This window comes from Rana temporaria, chromosome 2, assembly GCF_905171775.1.
Source record: "Rana temporaria chromosome 2, aRanTem1.1, whole genome shotgun sequence".
In the NCBI taxonomy this organism is placed as follows: Eukaryota; Metazoa; Chordata; class Amphibia; order Anura; family Ranidae; genus Rana; species Rana temporaria.
The window spans coordinates 536,147,317-536,167,534 of NC_053490.1; the positions used below are offsets into that span (position 1 = coordinate 536,147,317).

At 47.7% G+C, this 20,218-nt stretch overlaps 1 protein-coding gene across 7 annotated transcripts in view; it reads right to left on the reverse strand.

Annotated features, from left to right (window-relative positions):
• Positions 1-20,218, reverse strand: part of STXBP5L (syntaxin binding protein 5 like) — a 413,558-nt gene that overhangs the window by 123,432 nt on the left and 269,908 nt on the right. For all 7 annotated transcript variants that reach the window (XM_040339197.1, XM_040339195.1, XM_040339193.1 and 4 more), the window contains exons 15-18: positions 19,058-19,275; positions 17,684-17,862; positions 6,796-6,921; positions 2,041-2,192 (exon numbers count right to left, since the gene is read on the reverse strand). In XM_040339197.1, the coding sequence (XP_040195131.1) occupies positions 2,041-2,192; positions 6,796-6,921; positions 17,684-17,862; positions 19,058-19,275 (675 nt within the window). The remainder of the gene's footprint in view (positions 1-2,040; positions 2,193-6,795; positions 6,922-17,683; positions 17,863-19,057; positions 19,276-20,218) is intronic.

Below are 20,218 nucleotides of genomic sequence, written 5' to 3' on the forward strand. Positions count from 1 at the left end.
GACTCCAGCGGCAATCAGGTCCGCGGGTCCCGCGGTCACGGAGCTTCGGACCGGCTGCCAAAATTCAACAAAAGTCGGCTGCCAAAATTCAACAAAGCCGGCTGCCAAAATTCAACAAATGCCGTCTGCCAAAAATTCTACAAAAGCCGGCTGCCATAATTCTACAAAAAACAGCTGGCCAAAATCTACAAAAGCCGGCTGGCAAAAATCTACAAAAGCTGGCTGCCAAAATTCTATAAAAGCCGGCTGCCAAAAATCTACAAAAGCCAGCTGGCAAAAAGCTACAAAAGCTGGCTGACAAAAATCTACAAAATCCGGCTGCCAAAAATTCTATAAAAACGTATACCATAATTCTACAAAAGCCGGCTGCCAAAAATCGACAAAAGCCGGCTGTCAAAAATCTACAAAAGCCAGCTGCCAAAATTCTATAAAAGCCGGCTGCCAAAAATCTACAAAAGCCAGCTAGCAAAAAGCTACAAAAGCTGGCTGCCAAAATTCAACAAAAGACGGCTGCCAATATTCAACAAAAGTCATCTGGCAAAAATTCTACATAGCCGGCTGCCAAAAATCTACAAAAGCCGGCTACCAAAAATCTACAAAAGTCATCTGCCAAAATTCAACAAGAGCCAGCTGCCAAAAATCTACAAAAGCCAGCCGGCAAAAAGCTACAAAAGCTGGCTGCCAAAAATCTACAAAATCCGGCTGCCAAAATTCTATAAAAACCGTATATCATAATTCTACAAAAGCCGGCTGCCAACATTCTACAAAAGCCGGCTGCCAAAATTAAACAAAAGCCGGCTGCCAAAATTCAACAAAAGACGGCTGCCAACATTCAACAAAAGACGGCTGCCAACATTCAACAAAAGTCATCTGCCAAAAATTCTACATAGCCGGCTGCCAATAATCTACAAAAGCCGGCTACCAAAAATCGACAAAAGCCGGCTACCAAAATTCAACAAAAGCCGGCTGCCAACAATCTACAAAAGTCGGCTGCCAAAATTCAACAAAAGTCGGCTGCCAAAATTCAACAAAAGTCGGCTGCCAAAAATCTACAAAAGACGGCTACCAAAAATCTACAAAAGTCGGCTGCCAACATTCTACAAAAGCCGGCTGCCAAAATTAAACAAAAGCCGGCTGCCAACATTCAACAAAAGTCATCTGCCAAAAATTCTTCATAGCCGGCTGCCAATAATCTACAAAAGTCGGCTGCCAAATATCTACAAAAGTCGGCTGCCAAAAATCTACAAAAGCTTTTCACATTCCTTCCACGAGATAACATGTCCCAGATACATGAGTGATTATTGTTTATTGTTCTGTGGCTCTTTTTTGGGACTTTTTATGGATTTTTCCATTTCCACCCCAGCCTCCCAGTCATCCTAGTGCCATATGATTACCCCCTATATGTCCCAGAAGCATACATATATCCCCAAGATATGTCTGAGGCTGCCCCTATTAACATTAGAATGTCTCCTGATCCCACTGAAAACAGCCAGTGTCGGAGACAGCCCTCCAATGTCTTTTTCCCTTCGCCCCCTCCTCTACTCCAGTGCCGCCATCTTTAACGGAGATCTGAATTGGGCAGAGACCTTTGTGGTGTGCGCATGGCTCCTGGGATGTCTACATAACACATCCAAGGTGTTGTGGGGGCCTCTGCCAATAAACTGGCCTGTCTGTGCATGGGAGGGGGGGGCAGCGGTGGTACAACACTCTTTAGCAAAAAAACGTACTACATAGTTGTTGGTAACTATTAAGGAAACTGAGATTTTAAAGTGTGTGGCCCTCGGCTTTGCCGGCTTCATTAATATAGTTTCCATATTATGCAAAAGATATGAACCATCCCTGAAAGGTACTGCAGAGGTCTCATGTGACGAGAGCCAAGACCGGGAGATATGCAGCAAGTATGCTCTGCATTACATGGAATCACCAGACACGACACAATCCTCCACAAACTGGAGGACCGATCGGTGAGCGACACACACAATCCTCATGCAGCCTCATGCTAGACCGGCGGAGGGTAACACACCCCGTCCTCTGACGTACCTGCATTGAACTGCTTACTCTTGCGCGGAGAGCGTGGCTGGCGCTGGTACGGATCGCTTGTCCCGTATAGTTCCACCGTCCCCATGCTGAGCAAGATGGTTTTCTGAATGTAATCTACAACGGCCAATCCGGTACCGTTTCCGAAGGCAATTCTGAAACAAGCACAAATCACAGAGTCACAAGGGCGATGTTTTCCGGTTTGTCTCATTACCAAAAATCAGCAAGTATATAGAAACATTTCGATACATTTAAACAGAGATTTCAGTTTAAGCACTTCCATACCGCGCCTATTCTGGCACTTCTCTTCTACACGCAAAAATCATAATTTTTTTGCTAGAAAATTACTCAGAACCCCCAAACACTATGGGCTAGATTCAGGTAGGGGTGCGCATTCTTACAGCGGCGCAGCGTATCGTATTTACGCTACGCCGCCGTAAGTCAGAGAGGCAAGTGCTGTATTCACAAAGCACTTGCCTTCTAAGTTACGGCGGCGTAGCGTAAATGGGGCCGGCGTAAGCGTGCGTAATTCAAATGAGTATGAGGGGGCGTGTTTTATGTTAATTCTTGGTGAACCCGACATGTTTTTCCCAAACGGCGCATGCGCCGTCCGTGGAATTTCCCAGTGTGCATTGCTCCAAGGTACGCCGCAAGGACGTCATTGGTTTAGACATGAACGTAAATTACGTCCAGCCCTATTTGCGAACGACTTAAGCAAACGACGTAAAAAATTCAAAATTTGACGCGGCAACGACGTCAATACTTAACATTGCGTACGCCTCATAATAGCAGGAGCAACCTTGCGCCGAAAAAGCCTAACGTAAACGACGTAAAAAAATAGCGCCGGGCGTACGTAAATTTGTGAATCGGCGTATCTAGGTCATTTGCATATTCTACGCCGAAAACGACGGAAGCGCCACCTAGCGGCCAGCGTAAATATGCACCCTAAGATACGACGGTGTAAGAGACTTACGCCAGTCGCATCTTAGGCTAATGTCGGCGTATCTTGCTTTCTGGATACAGAAAGAAGATACGCCGGCGCAGCTTTGAATTTACGCGGTGTAAATCAATGCTGAATCTAGCCCAAAATATGTTTTTTTAGCAGACACCCTAGGGAATAAAATGGCGGTCATTGCAACTTTTTGTCTTGCACGGTATTTGCGCAATCATTTTTCAAACGCCTTTTTTGGGGGGAAAAAACGGTTTCATGAATTAAAAAATAACAAAACAGTAAACTTAGCCCAATTTTTGTGTATAATGTGAAAGATGATGTTACGCCGAGTAAATAGACACCTAATGCCGGGTACAGACAAGCAAACATGTACGATGAAACCGGTCCGTCGGACCGTTTTCACCGTACATGTCTGCCCGGGGATTTCTGTATGGTGGCTGTACTCACCATCATACAGAAATCCGCACGTAAACAATACGCGGGGCGTGTCTGTACCGTCGCTGCGACGATGACGCGGCGACGTGGGCGGCCATGCCAGTTCAATGCTTCCACGCATGCGTCGAAGTCATTCGGCGCATGCGAGGGATGGCGGGCGCTCGGACATGTACGGTAGGTCTGTACAGACAACCGAACATGTCCGAGCGGACAGGATTTCAGCGGGCTGTTTTAAAACAAGTCCAGAAATATTTGCCCGCTGGAAAAAGGCCCGGCGGGCAAATGTATGCTGGAATCCTGCACGCTCGGGCCTACACACGACCGAACATGTCTGCTGAAACTGGTCCGCGGACCAGTTTCAGCAGACATGTTCGGTCGTGTGTACGGGGCCTAACATGTCACGCTTTAAAAATGCGCACACTCATGGAATGGCGACAAACTTCAGTACTTAAAGGGGTGGTTCACCCTAAAAACGACTTTTTATTATTACACTGGCCCCCCCACATTACAATACGATTAAGGCTCTTATTATTTTTTTCCTGCTGTACATACCTTAGTACAGCATATTCACCCGTGCATCCGGGTTGCGAGTCCCGCGGGAGTGGGCGTTCCTCACATGCTGGTGATTGACGTTTTGCCCAAAAACGAGCTCCCCCCGTTGCGTAAGCCGCGTCACGGTTGGCGAAAGGAGGCGAACGGCGAGTCGGCGCTATACTGCGCATGCGCATCGCCGTTCGGTTCCTTTCGCCAATCGTGACGCGGCTTACGCGACGGGGGGGAGCTCGTTTTTGGGCAAAACGTCAATCACCAGCATGTGAGGAACGCCCACTCCCGCGGGACTCGCAACCCGGATGCACGGGTGAATATGCTGTACTAAGGTATGTACAGCATGAAAAAAATAATAAGAGCCTTAATCGGATTGTAATGTGGGGGGCAGTGGAATAAGAAAAAGTCGTTTTTAGGGTGAACCACCCCTTTAAAAATCTCCATAGATGTCGCTTAATTTTTCTTTACAGGTTACCAGGTTACTTCATTTATTTTATTATTACACTTTTTTTTTTTTTTTTTATCACTTGTATTCCTATTACAAGGAATGTAAAAAAATAAAAAAAATCACGGATCTCATGCTTTCAGCCGCAATTGCGGCTTTGTTTACATTCCGGTACCCGGGCGTGACGTCATAACACCTTGGTACACCTTGCTAGTAGTGGGTTGGAACCCCTTTATTAGGTACACCTTGCTAGTAGCGGGTTGGAACCCCTTTATTAGGTACACCTTGCTAGTAGCGGGTTGGAACCCCTTTATTAGGTACACCTTGCTAGTAGTGGGTTGGAACCCCTTTATTAGGTACACCTTGCTAGTAGCGGGTTGGAACCCCTTTATTAGGTACACCTCCCTTTATTAGGTACACCTTGCTAGTAGCGGGTTCATGTAAGAACTACATTTCCCAGTATGCATTGCGGCACACCCAGTAATTCACACCTCCTTGAAGTCTCTAAGGCCTCGTACACACGACTGAACATGTCCGCTGACATGTTTGGTCGTCTGTACGGCCGACCGGACCGTTTTCCAGCGGACATTTGTCCAGCCGACCGTTTTTCCGGCGGACAAAAATTTCTTAGCATGCTAAGAAACTTGTCCGCTGGAACGATGTCCGCCGGACATGTCCGATGGTCAGTATGACCGATCAGACATGTCCGCTGGCCTGAGAACCCGCGCATGAAGTGATTGGACGCATGCGTGGAATCATTTAACTTCCGTGTTCGTGCACGTCGCCGCATCATTGTCGCCGTCACGTTGTCGTCACGTCACCGCGTATTCTGTCCGCGCGGATTTTGGTTTGATGGTGTGTACAACCATCAGACCACAATCTCCGAGCGGACATGTCCGATGAAAACGGTCCGCGGACCGGTTTCATCGGACAGATCCGGTCGTGTGTACGAGGCCTAACACGTAGAGAGCGTCCTGCCACACAGATGTAGTTCCCAGGAGGGGGTGAGCACGTCACTGACCACCGCAGTAAAGCCTCCCATCACGGTGGTGAGTAACAATCAGACAAGCAGGAAGTGAACAGAACAGAGAAGAAATAGAGCAACTTCTGAGCAAAAACGAAAAATGAGGAAGTGAAAAGAGGAATGTCTGCAGGTAAAGGATGCTTATTATGAAAAAAAAAAATTCCTTTACAACCCCTTTAAGCATTATTAAAATTACTGCTCCTAAAAAAAAACAAAAAACATTGATACATGTCCCCTGGGGCAGGACCCGGGTCCCCAAAACACTTTTTATTACAATAACTTGCATATTATAACCCTTTAAAATTAGCACTTTTGATTTTTCATGTTCGTGTTTAATGGGGGTTCGCGTGTTCGCTCAAACTTTTTGCCTGTTCGTGTTCTGGGGTGCAAAACCGAACCGAGGGGTGTTCGGCCCATCCCTATTTGACGTGTTGAAAGCGCTATTTGTTGTATATGTACATTTAAGGGTAGCGCCACACTTTAATTGTTGTTGATTTATGTGTATTGGGCGTGGTGGAATCGCTTATTTGGGGGTAGATTCACATACAAATAGATCGGCGCAGCGTATGTGAGATACGCTACGCCGCTGTAACTTACATTAGGCCGGTTCGAATCCCCAAAGAATTCGCGCGTGTAAGTTACAGCGGCGTAGTGTATCTCACGCAGCGTAACGGCGCGGAATTCAAATCAGCGATTAGGGGGCGTGTTTCATTTAAATGAAGCGCGTCACCGCGCCGAATGAACTGCGCATGCGCCGTCCCTAAATTTCCTGCCGTGCATTGCGCGAAATGAAGTCGCAAGGACGTAATTTTTTAAACTTAGACGTGACTTACGTCCATCCCGATTCACGGACGACTTACGCAAAAAAAAGAAAAAATTCAAATTTCGACGCGGGAACGACGGCCATACTTAACATGGCAAATCTAACTATACGCCGCAAAAAAGCAGCTTTAACTATACGCCGGAAAAAGCCGACTAGAGACGACGTAAGAGATTGCGACGGCCGCGCGTACGTTCGTGGATCGTCGGAAATAGATAATTTGCATACCCGACGTGGTAAACGACGCAAACTCCACCCAGCGGACGCCGAAGTATTGCATCTACGATCCGAAGGCGTACGAGGACGTACACCTGTCGGATCTAACCCAGATGCCGTTGTATCTTGGTTTGAGGATTCAAACCAAAGATACGACGCGGGTAATTTGAAAGTACGCCGGCATATCAGTAGATACGCCGGCGTACTCTGTCTGTGGATCTGCCCCTTGGTGTTTAGTTGGCAAACCAAGTTAAAGCGGAGCTTCACCCAAAAAATTTGGTACCCTTCCTCCCTGTGCTCCTAACAGTATCGGTACTCACAGTCCATAGGCGGAGCTCACAGCTAGGCTGGTGATCTGTTGCGGAGGTTCTCCATCCACCCACACAAGCTGGACTACAAGGTCTGCCTGGTACCCCGGGGGCATCCTCACTGGTCGGCTCTTCACACTGCACAGAGATAGAGAAGGAAACAATTATCACTCATCTTATATCTCATTTACATAAGGGGTAACAAAGTCTTACGGCTGCACAACATTCGCCCGTGGTTGCGGAGCTCCTTATTGGGGCACTTGGTTTCAGCACTGGAAAGCGCACAATCTGGTGCAGCTCTGCATAGAAACTAATCAGCTTCCAGGTATTTTGTCAAAGCTTAACTGAGCAAGATGAAGTTAGAAGCTGATTGGCTACCATCCACAGCTGCACCAGATTTTACACTCTACAGTTTTAGTAAATCCACCCCCTGTACCACATTGAACGGTAGTGTGTTGTCCTGCGCTCTGCTACACAGCGTTGTGACTTGGCGCTGCACTGAGTTGCAGTTGGGGCGTCATACACTTCACCGGTCACGTTATTAGGTACACCTTGCTAGTAGCAGGTTGGACACCCTTTATTAGGTCCATCTTGCTAGTAGTGGGTTGGACACCCTTTATTAGGTCCATCTTGCTAGTAGCGGGTTAGACCCCCTATATTAGGTACACCTTGCTAGTAGCAGGTTGGACCCCCTTTATTAGGTCCACCTTGCTAGTAGTGGGTTGGACCCCCTATATTAGGTACACCTTGCTAGTAGCGGGTTGGACCCCCTTTATTAGGTCCACCTTGCTAGTAGCAGGTTGGACCCCCTATATTAGGTACACCTTGCTAGTAGCGGGTGGAATCCCCTTTATTAGGTCCATCTTGCTAGTAGCGGGTTGGACCCCCTTTATTAGGTACACCTTGCTAGTAGTGGGTTGGATCCCCTTTATTAGGTACACCTTGCTAGTAGCGGGTTGGATTCCCTGTATTAGGTACACCTTGCTAGTAGCGGGTTGGATCCCCTTTATTAGGTCCATCTTGCTAGTAGCGGGTTGGACCCCCTTTATTAGGTACACCTTGCTAGTAGTGGGTTGGATCCCCTTTATTAGGTACACCTTGCTAGTAGCGGGTTGGACCCCCTATATTAGGTACACCTTGCTAGTAGCGGGTTGGATCCCCTTTATTAGGTCCATCTTGCTAGTAGCGGGTTGGACCCCCTTTATTAGGTCCATCTTGCTAGTAGCGGGTTGGACCCCCTTTATTAGGTACACCTTGCTAGTAGTGGGTTGGATCCCCTTTATTAGGTACACCTTGCTAGTAGCGGGTTGGATTCCCTGTATTAGGTACACCTTGCTAGTAGTGGGTTGGATCCCCTTTATTAGGTCCATCTTGCTAGTAGCGGGTTGGACCCCCTTTATTAGGTACACCTTGCTAGTAGTGGGTTGGATCCCCTTTATTAGGTACACCTTGCTAGTAGCGGGTTGGATCCCCTTTATTAGGTACACCTTGCTAGTAGCGGGTTGGACCCCCTTTATTAGGTACACCTTGCTAGTAGCGGGTTGGATCCCCTTTATTAGGTACACCTTGCTAGTAGCGGTTGGATCCCCTTTATTAGGTACACCTTGCTAGTAGCGGGTTGGATCCCCTTTATTAGGTACACCTTGCTAGTAGCGGGTTGGATCCCCTTTATTAGGTACACCTTGCTAGTAGCGGGTTGGACCCCCTTTATTAGGTCCTCCTTGCTAGTAGCGGGTTGGATCCCCTTTATTAGGTACACCTTGCTAGTAGCAGGCTGGACCCCCTTTAGCCTTCATTCTTGGGGGAATAGATACAACAAGGTGTTGGAAACGTTCCTCAGAGCTTTTGCTCCCTAGTGACGTGATGACATCACACAGTTGCTTCAGATTTGTCGGCTGCACATCCCGCTCCACCACATCACAAAGATCCTCTATTGGAACCCAATTTTTGGGTTTTCTAATTTTCAGATTTTCGTTCTTTTGAATTTTCGGATTTTCATCCTTATTTTCGGATTTTCGAATTTGAAGAATTTCGAATTTCCGAGATTTGGAATTTGAGAATTTCGGAAATTTCAAATATTTGGAAAAGTTTGTTAAACGGGTTTCTATAATTTCCGAATTAACTAATTTGTCTATATTCGTTAAAAAACAAGTTCAGGAACGAAACAAATTGCACATGTTTACCCATCACCCGATTGTCTGAAAGGACAGGCGATCCTATTGGGCGCCTATGAGGAGGGGAGGAGCCGCACACTGGAAGCCGCCGATGGAGGAGAGGACACGGAGCCGCTGCCCGCGATCCGCCTACATGGGGTAAGTGTCGGACCGACCGGCAAACTGCAGGGGGGGAGGGATTGGGGTGCCGCTGGCCCCTGGCAAGGGGGGGGGGTTGCTTGTTTGCCCCCCCCCAAAAAAAACAGCTGCCACTGCTGCATAGCATAGAAAAACACAGAGACCTAGTCATGTCGTCATCACTAGGACCTAGAGACCTAGTCATGATGTCATCACTAGAACCTAGTCATGATGTCATCACTAGGACCTAGAGGCCTAGTCATGATGTCATCACTAGGACCTAGACATGATGTCATCACTAGGACCTAGAGACCTAGTCATGTCGTCATCACTAGGACCTAGAGACCTAGTCATGTCATCATCACTAGGACCTAGAGGCCTAGTCATGATGTCATCACTAGGACCTAGACATGATGTCATCACTAGGACCTAGAGACCTAGTTATGTCATCATCACTAGGACCTAGTCATGATGTCTTCACTAGGACCTAGACATGATGTCATCATGATGTCATAACTAGGACCTAGAGACCTAGTCATGTCGTCATCACTAGGACCTAGACATGATGTCATCACTAGGACCTAGAGACCTAGTCATGTCGTCATCACTAGGACCTAGACATGATGTCATCACTAGGACCTAGTCATGATGTCATCACTAGGACCTAGAGACCTAGTCATGATGTCATCACTAGGACCTAGAGACCTAGTCATGATGTCATCACTAGGACCTAGAGGCCTAGTCATGATGTCATCACTAGGACCTAGAGACCTAGTCATGAAGTCATCACTAGGACCTAGAGACCTAGTCATGATGTCATCACTAGGACCTAGAGATGATGTCATCACTAGGACCTAGAGGCCTAGTCATGATGTCATCACTAGGACCTAGAGACCTAGTCATGTCGTCATCACTAGGACTTAGGCCTCGTAAACACGGACTGGCCGATGAAAACGGTCCACCGGACCGTTTTCATCGGACATGTCCGCTGCCGGATTTTGGTCTGATGGTTGTACACACCATCAAACCAAAATCCCCGCGGACAGTATACGCGGTGACGTGGCCGCGCCGTTGCCGCGACGATGACACAGCGACGTGCGCGACCCTGGAAGGTCAATGCTTCCACGCATGCGTCGAATCACTTTGACGCCTGCGAGGCCTTTCGGCCGAGCGGACATGTCCAGTAAGTCGTACAGACGACCAAACATGTCCGACGGACAGGCTTCCAGCGGACATGTTTCTTAGCATGCTAAGAAACATTTGTCCGCTGGAAACCTGTCCGATCCGCCGGAAAATTGTCCGGTCGGACGTACAGACGACCGAACATGTCCGCTGAAACTGGTCTGCGGACCAGTTTCAGCAGACATGTTCGGTCGTGTGTACGAGGCCTAAGAGACCTAGTCATGTCGTCATCACTAGGACCTAGAGACCTAGTCATGTCGTCATCACTAGGACTTAGAGACCTAGTCATGATGTCATCACTAGGACCTAGAGACCTAGTCATGATGTCATCACTAGGACCTAGACATGATGTCATCACTAGGACCTAGAGACCTAGTCATGTCGTCATCACTAGGACCTAGAGATCTAGTCATGATGTCATCACTAGGACCAAGAGGCCTAGTCATGATGTCATCACTAGGACCTAGAGACCTAGTCATGATGTCATCACTAGGACCTAGAGACCTAGTCATGATGTCATCACTAGGACCTAGAGACCTAGTCATGATGTCATCACTAGGACCTAGAGACCTAGTCATGATGTCATCACTAGGACCTAGAGACCTAGTCATGATGTCATCACTAGGACCTAGACATGATGTCATCACTAGGACCTAGAGACCTAGTCATGTCGTCATCACTAGGACCTAGACATGATGTCATCACTAGGACCTAGAGACCTAGTCATGATGTCATCACTAGGACCTAGTCATGATGTCATCACTAGGACCTAGTCATGAAGTCATCACTAGGACCTAGAGACCTAGTCATGATGCCATCACTAGGTATGTAATAAAAACGGACTCAGAAATGGCTAAATAAAAGTCGATTAAACTTCCGACAATTTGCTGTTGTTGTCCGAGTCCAAAACCAGTTGAACGGGGAGTGTATTCTACCGAATCAGAAAGCTCCTGCGAGGCAATATAAATTAGTTACAGCTTTCTGAATAAACCGTTTATCATACGGATCATCGGAAAGGAGCAGCATCAATCTGCCGGAATCACACCGGGGCTTTTCTTCATGTTCATAGCCGCCCCGGAGTGTGAAAGAAGCGTAAAATAGGTCCGGCAGGGCTAATCCTTCATGAAAAGAGTTTGCGGCCCTTCCGTCAGCTCGAGAGCGTCATTAACCGAGCCGATGTTTTCCCTCGAATAATCAGAGAGCGGGCAGACCTCTGCAGGAAAAAAAAAAAAACGAACACAAAAAAATCCTCTCGCTAACCTAGAATTAGACAAAATGAGTTGTTGTTTCAACAAATTGAGGAACGCTGAAACACAGTTAATTACGAATACGCAGAGTCTTTTGTAAGCAAAGCGCTGCAAATAATACTGTAATTACTATTAAATTACAGCTTTCAAGGCTTGCTTGCTGCCAGTGTGATGTGGTTATTAGTCTACTCTGCTGCATGGCGGTATAAAGTGTGCGTGCGCGCGCGCTCGCGTTTGGGTAATCACTGTAATCTGAGCAAAGGGGGATCTCAAGGCTGTACGGAAAACGGGGGCACCGCCATTCCACATCAATGCACGCAATCTACGGCAGCCAACCGCACTACCGTTAACCCGCAGCTACCCGGGCGTGCAAGGAAACTTGCCTGGGCTCAGTCTGTTGCTTTGCAGGCTGAAATGAAGACAGACACTGTTTTTTGCGATACCCGGAAGTAAGCCCCGGGAGAGATGTCGGCGGGGGAGACATTGGCCCAGATTCACAGAGTGTGGGCGCACATTACGCCGCTGTAGAGTAACCAATGTACGCTACGCCAACGCAGCGCATAGAGGCAAGCAATGCATTCAGCAAGCCAGTGCTCCCAACGCTGCGCCAGCGTGGCGTGGGATTCAAAGGCATACGCCGGCGTAGGTGGAAGTGGGCGTGACCCATGCAAATGAGGCGTGACCCCATGCAAATGATGGGCCGAGCGCCAGACAGATACGTATCACGAACTGCGCATGCGCCGTGACGTGGACGCATCCCCCTGCGCCTGATCACAACCACGTCGGAACAACTGCCTAAACTACGCCGGATCATTGCGTACGGCGTGAACGTAACCTACGCCCAGCCAGACACACGTCCAACGTAAAATACGCCGGCTTCTGTTCCCTGGTGCAGACCTTTGCATGTCTGTTGCTGGGTTGCACCTCCTTTATGAGGAATAACTTTACGCCGGACATACAACTTACGCGCACCTCGCGTAGCCTGCGTCGGGCGCACGCAGGTTCGTGAATCGCCCGTATTTCCCTCATTTGCATGTTTGAATGGCTAATCAATGGGAGAGGCACCATGCGCCCGGCCTAAATGTGCGCCCACCCTACGCCGGTGTAAGCAAGCTACGTCGGCAGGGTGTAGCCTGGTTTTAGGCGCATATCTGTTTGTGGGTCTGGCGCACAGATACGACGGCGCACATTTGCACTTACGTTGGCGTAACTTGTTATACGTCGGCGTAAGTGCTTTGTGAATCTGGGGACGGCTGTGGAGGCTTCGATCTAAGGTAAGTAACACATAATGAGCTAGTATGCTAGTTCATTATGCCTTTGTCTTGCGGGATTTTTTTTTTTTTTTGTGTTTTTTTTAAGGGTTTACAACCAATTTTAGTATCATCTGACCATCACGCCTTTTTCTATGTGGCCTCAGAATCTTTAACCGCTTGCCGACCGCCCACCGTAGTTTTACGGCGGCAGGTCGGCTCGGCTGCGCAAAATCACGTAACATTAACGTGATTTTACATTTCAGCCACTAGGGGCGCGCGCCCCTGGTCCCGACGCGCGGCACCCGCGATCGCTCGTTACAAAGCGTGAACCAGGAGCTGTGTGTGTAAACACACAGCTCCCGGTCCTGTCAGGGGAGAAATGCCTGACCGTTTGTTTATACAATGTATGAACAGCGATCTGTCATTTCCCCTAGTCAGTCCCTAGGGAACATAATTAACCCCTTACTCGCCCCCTAGTGTTAACCCCTTCCCTGCCAGTGGCATTTTTACAGTAATCAATGCATTTTTATAGCACTGATCGCTATAAAAATGCCAATGGTCCCAAAAATGTGTCAAAAGTGTCCAAAGTGTCCGCCATAATGTTGCAGTACCGATAAAAATCGCCGATCGCCGCCATTATTAGTAAAAAAATTAAAATATTAATAAAAATGCCATAAAACTATCCCCTATTTTGTAGACGCTATAACTTTTGCGCAAACCAATCAATAAACGCTTATTGCGATTTTTTTTTACGAAAAATATGTAGAAGAATACGTATCGGCCTAAACTGAGGGAAAAAATATTTTTTTTTATATATTTTTGGGGGATATTTATTATAGCAAAAAGTAAAAAATATTCATTTTTTTTTCAAAATTGACGCTCAATTTTTGTTAATAGCGCAAAAAATAAAAACCGCAGAGGTGATCAAATAACACCAAAAGAAAGCTCTATTTGTGGGAAAAAAAGGACGCCGATTTTGTTTGGGAGCCACGTCGCACGACCGCGCAATTGTCAGTTAAAGCGAAGCAGTGCCGAATCGCAAAAAGTGGCCCGGTCATTGACCAGCAAAATGGTCCGCGGCTGAAGTGGTTAAGGTGTGTTATGGCAAAGCTCAGTGGTGACTGCATGTGGCCTTTCCCTGAGGAGCAGCTTTTTTCTTGTAACCCTTCCCCCCATAAAAGCCACATTTGTGGAGAAGTTGTGATATTGTTGCCACGTGCACACAAAGAGCACTCTTTGTCGTAAATTCCTGCAACTGTCTCAGAGTTGCTGTAGGCTTCTCTTGGTTGCCTCTCTGACCAGTTTCCTCTTGGCTCCTTATCCAGTTTGGAGCGAAGCGTCCTGATCCAGGTAGGGTCTGTGTTCTACCAAATGCCTTCCACTTCTTAATAATAGACTTCACTGTGCTTCTAGGCATTGATAAAGCTTTTGAAATGGTTTGTATCCATCTTCTGACATGTGCTTCTCCACAACTTTATCCCCGGAGATCCCAGTGTCAGTGCCTCGCCACCCATAGGTGATTGTTTGCTTCAGCTTAAATGCTCCAGGAAAGCTCTTTTCATGCTGAGCTAATCAAAAAAATCACGGCTGATCACAGTTGAAAGTCAAATGGCTTTGCGTGCCATTGAAAAGGGGATTAGATACACCTCATTCACCACTTAACCCCCGGACCATATTGCTGGTCAAAGACCAGAGCACTTTTTGCGATTCGGCACTGCGTCGCTTTAACTGACAATTGCGCGGTCGTGCGGCGTGGCTCCCAAACAAAATTGGCGTCCTTTTTTTCCCACAAATAGAGCTTTCTTTTGGTGGTATTTGATCCCCTCTGGGGTTTTTAGTTTTTGGGCTATAAACAAAAATAGAGCGACAATTTTGATAAAAAATAATATTTTTTACTTTTTGCTATAATAAATATCCCCCAAAAATATAAATATCCTCCTCAGTTTAGGCCGATACGTATTCTTCTTCATATTTTTTCCGTAAAACAAATCGCAATAAACGTTTATTGATTGGTTTGCGCAAAAGTTATAGCGTTTACAAAATAGGGGGTAGTTTGATGGCATTTTTATTAATATTTTTTTTTTACTAGTAATGGCGGCGATCAGCGATTTTTTTTTCGGTACTGCGACATGGCGGACACTTCGGACACTTTTGACACATTTTTGGGACCATTGGCATTTTTATAGCGATCAGTGCTTTAAAAATGCATTGGATTACTATAAAAATGCCACTGGGGTTAACACTAGGGGGGCGGGGAAGGGGTTAAGTATGTTCCCTGGGTGTGTTCTAAGTGTAGGGGGGGTGGCCTCACTAGGGGCAATGACTGATCGCTGTTCATACATTTCTCTCCTGACAGGACCGGGAGCTGTATGTTTACACACACAGCTCCAGGTCCTCGCTCTGTAACGAGCAATCGCGGGTGCCCGGCGGCGATCGCGCCCGCCGGGCACGCGCACGGGAGTCAGGGACGAGCGGGGGGGCGCGCGCCTCTGACGGCATGCATGCGCCTCTAGTGGCCGCTTCGAGAGCCGACGTAGAGCTACGGGTTCTCGCGCAGGGGAGCCGACCTGCCTCCGTAGAACTGCGGCGGCTGGTCGGCAAGTAGTTAAGTTTACAAGTCATTTTACGAGGGGATGATTTTTTTTTCCAACTGAACTTTTTTTATGACATGGTGTTGTATCTGTAGAGTCTGGTTACTTCCAAGTACCGGTGCTATCGAAATTTAGAGGGTAGTCAGAGTGCTAATGACTCTGAACCCAATTACAATGTTCAAGTAGGGTCTCTGTTTCAGCTTAGCTGTACTGTGGGCTCATTCTGTGGTTACTGGGGTGTTATCCCACCCCGGGGCGACAGGTGGGATAACAGTGGAGTTAAGCTTTGGGTGTCCTTTGCCAGCAGCCAATCAGGAGGGTGTGTCCTCGCTGGGTATGCTGGGAGACGCCATTGAGCCTGGGTCTTCTTCCAGTGTGGTGCCCACCTTTAGGGTGATCATATCACAGCGGCCCGGCGTTATGGCCTACCTGGCCGGGGCGTGCGTGCTACGCGGTGTTCCTGGTTCCGGTGATCTGCCGATATGGTTTCCGGCTAACAAGATGGTTCCTGTAAGGACTGCGCAGGCGCAATCCTTGCCGACGGAAATCTCCGACCCTCGGCCGGCATCCAGGGCAACGTGGAATTTGAGGAAAGTGGCCTGTCGGCACGTCCTCGCTTTGCTCGGACGGCTCGCTCGGCCTCTTGGCTCTTTTTTTAACATCCTCCAATCCACGGGGATGTTAAAGAATGAGCCTGGATTCCGGCCGAGGTTCGGAGATTTACGTCGGCAAGGATTGCGCCTGCGCAGTCCTTACAGGAACCATCTCGTTAGGGGAACCTTAACGACAAGTCACCGGGACCATGTTGGCCCGGAACATTTGAGCAGCGACGGGGAGCCAGTGATCGACTGGGTTCCCACTTTTGAGGATCCCAAGCGGTATAGCTGTTCGGTGGGGAGTCCGTCTGAGGAGCGCCAATGAGAGGCTGGCGATCCAAAAGGATTTCCACAAACCACCGGGGATCAAGGTAGCCAGACACTGAAGGATTGATCACCTGTCAGTCGGTACCTGGGCGACGTTAAGAAGGAGATCCAGGCATAATTCTATCAAGGAGGGTTGCCTCCGTATCTACAATCAGAGAGGACCTGTGGCAGAGACTTTTTCCTCAAGTCCAAGTTCATTTCAGGAGGGTCTGTGGCAGAGACTTTGTCCTAAAACAGCTCGAGTGATACTCCGGCTGCCAGGTCAGTGAGAGAGGCCTGTCCGGGTGCGCTAAGCCCACTCAGGCAGGAGTGGTAAGGAAAGTGTTACATATGGGAGCAGGACTGTTTCCAAATACTACGCCTGTATCTGCTGTTCTCCTTCTCTTTTCAACCTCTATCCCTTTCATTGTTTTTACCCGGCTGGGTAATAAAGGGCACAGAAAAAGGACACTTGTTGCGGACATTCCTTTACTTCTGCTATATGCACCATTCACCCCTAGGAATTCGGAAAGAGCCACAAGGTAAATGTGCCGCCCCAAAAAATCTAGCAGCTCCTCCGGGGGTAGTGCTACATATCTTTTACTTGGATGTGATAAGTTGCACAGCTTGATAAAACAAAAACTGTGTCTGTCTTCATTTCAGATTGCAAAGCAACAAAATGTGATTATTTTAAAGGAGAGTGGGTGGGGGGGGGATTCTTTTCTATATTACACTGTAGTAATAAGTAGATTTTGGAATAAGTAGCTCTATAATATTGGGCTATATTTACACTATACAATAACGTGTAAAGCAGTGGTTCTCAACCTGGGGGTCGGGACCCCCTTGGGGGTCGAATGATGATTTGCCAGGGGTCACCCAATCCTGGGCTGTTCCTGAAGCCCACACCACTCTCCCAGCCTTTTTTTGCAGCCACCCAGCTGGGCTATCCCTGGAGCCTGTGGCAGCCCAGCTGTGGTGTTCCTGGAGCCCGCAGCCGCCCACTCAGCCTCTTCGCAGGTGCCTATTCAGTTCACAGCAAGGCTGGGGGGGCAAAGACTAGAGGTCAGGTAACTGGTGAGGAATGTGAAGTGGGAGGGGCTGGAGGAGACCCTATCTCCTGATTTCGGCATAGGTGTCACTGCTACGAGACACCACAAAGTCAGAGACACAGTGAGTAGCACTACCTGTGATTATAGTTGCCATTAAAAGGACTCAGGTAGCGCTAAATGTCCATGGGTTAGGGGTGAAAATTACTTGTCTTGCCCCGGGTGCTGACAAATTTTACTGTTAGGGGTCCCCTCAACTTGGGAAATTTTATTAAGGGGTCACAGCACTAGAAGGTTGAGAACCACTGGTGTAAAGAGAGTGTAAAGAGGACAAGAAGGCAAGGAGGAGGAGAAGACCTTCTGAGTTAATGTAGGAGTGAACTCTCACCTCAGACATGGTATACTGTCCTTTGGAGGCCCCTCATTGGTGACAGTATTGGCACTGCCAGCCAACATCCTGCTCTTCATGGACAGGGGTTGGGATGTGGGTTCAGGGAAAGGAAGGACACTGTCTGGGTCGGGAGTCATCATTTCCTCAATCTCGCACAGCAGTCGTGCTTCCAAGGACTTAAAGAGAACAGAAATACAAGTAACATAGCAATAAGGAAAATAATAGTAGCATATTAGATCATATATATATATATATATATATATATACCAGGGGTCTCCAAACTTTTCAATATGGAGGGCCACATCAAATATTTTACAAAAATAACCAGCCTAAAAATAAAAAATAAATACCACCCCTTCACATCAGTTCCACCCTTACATGATGGTCCCCAACAGTGTCCCCACCAGAGTCCACCCTTACTTGAGGGTCCCCAACAGTGTCCCTTTATATCAGGGTCCACCCTTACATGATAGTTCCCAACAGTGCCCCCCTATATTAGGGTCTCCATCAGAGCTCATCCTTACATGAGGGTCCCCAACAGTGCCCCCTATATCAGGGTTTATTTTTATTTCAGTGTAAAAAATTATAAAATAAATAAAAATAAATAAGAAAACAAAAACATTTTTTAAAATAGGGGGTCCTCTTATACGCCGGCAAATACGGCATTTCAGCAAAAGGCTGCTTTTTTTCTGTTTTAAATAACAGAAAACATAGGGCCAGATTCTCAAAAGAGTTACTAAATTCTAAATTCCCGCCGGCGTATCATTGTTTTGTATTTGCAAAACAACCGTCGGATCCTAAATGCAATACAACGCTGACCGCTAGGTGGCGTTTACGTTCAGGTCTCATTTGACTATGCAAATGAGCCTGATACGCCGATTCCCGAACTAATTTGCGCCGCGTCGTCGTCATTTACGTTGTTTCCGTAAGCGTAAGGTTACCCCTGCTATATGAGAGGTAACCTTAAGATAGTTCGCCGTATGCCATGTTAAGTATGGCGTCGTGTCCGCGTCGTCTTTTTCCATCGTTTTACTAAGTCGTTCTTGAATACGACTTTACGTCAATGACGCTCACGTCGGCGTCATTGACGTTTTCCGTCGTGAGCTGGAGCATGCGCACTGGGCTATTTTACAGCTAATTTGAATACAAGCCGCCCCCTTTGAATTACGCGGCCATACGCCGGGCCATTTACACTACGCCGCCGCAAATTACGGAGCAAGTGCTTTGCGAATACGGCACTTGCTCAAATAATTTGCGGCGGCGTGGTGTAAATGGATTACGCTACGCCCAAATGTATGTGAATCTGGGCCTTTATTAGGTTAAATTGTATTGGGGGGGGGGGGAATAAAAAAAAAAACTCTTAGCACTTACCACAATTTCCGTGATCACTTCATGCTTGCTGAATCTGTAGAGGATGACATAGGCCGACACTCCGGCCACGCAGAAGATCCTGCTCTCTGGGCACCATGACATGGCCTGGATGGCGAAAGGATCGTCCTCTACTATCTCGGCGGTCTGCTTCCCTTCTCCCACCTTCTGCTTCTCGAACACCTTGGAGGTCTTCAGCTTGTACAGCATCTGTAAGCTGACTGCAAGGCACAGCATATGGGAAGTCAGAACGGCATCACTTACACCGGGATCCCTAACGGCAACTGTATAATTATCAACTCATTTATAGCACAATTAAAAATTAATAAAGCGCCACCCAAAAAAAAAATCTGTAATTTCATCGTTTTTTTTTACACTTGGCTGAGCGAGCAAATTTATGGCTTTTTTTTTTTTTTTTTTGCAATGTTGCCATCATGAAAAATTAGATATCCTGAACATTTCTATATTAATCTTTATTCTCTTCTGTTTACACAAACTAATTCTTTACCAAAATTTTTTTTTTTAGGCTTGACATAATATGCCCTTAAAGCAAATCTATAAACATCAACAAAAATGCATGCAGTCCCAACGCCGACTGGGCTTGGACATTTTCGGCTACTTTCGGCCTGGACAGGCGCATGCGCGGTAAATCAGTGACGTCATGGCGCTGCCTGGTGCCATGTTTGAAAAAAATGGCAGCACAGCAGCGGGCCACGCCTTTCCGAGTCTCGACTCGGAAACCCGGATCATGGCCCGCCATCCCACCACCATGCCACTGGGAGCAGCACGGACGTAGAGTCCTGAAGACTGGACCCCTGCCCTGCAACATCCATCCATGGCTTCTGGAGACTCCCATGCCACTGTGAGCACGGCCACACGGAATCCTAGAGACTGGATCCCCGTACCTTCCATCCATGGCTGCTGGAGACTCCCATGTCACTGTAAGCACGGCCACACAGAATCCTAGAGACTGGATCCCCACACCTTCCATCCATGGCTGCTGGAGGCTCCCATGCCACTGTGAGCACAGCCACATGGAGTCCCAGAGACTGGATCCTCACACCTTCCATCCATGGCTGCTGGAGACTCCCATGTCACTGTGAGCACGGCCACACAGAGTCCAAGAGTCTGGATCCCCAAATCTTCCATCCATGGCTGCAGGAG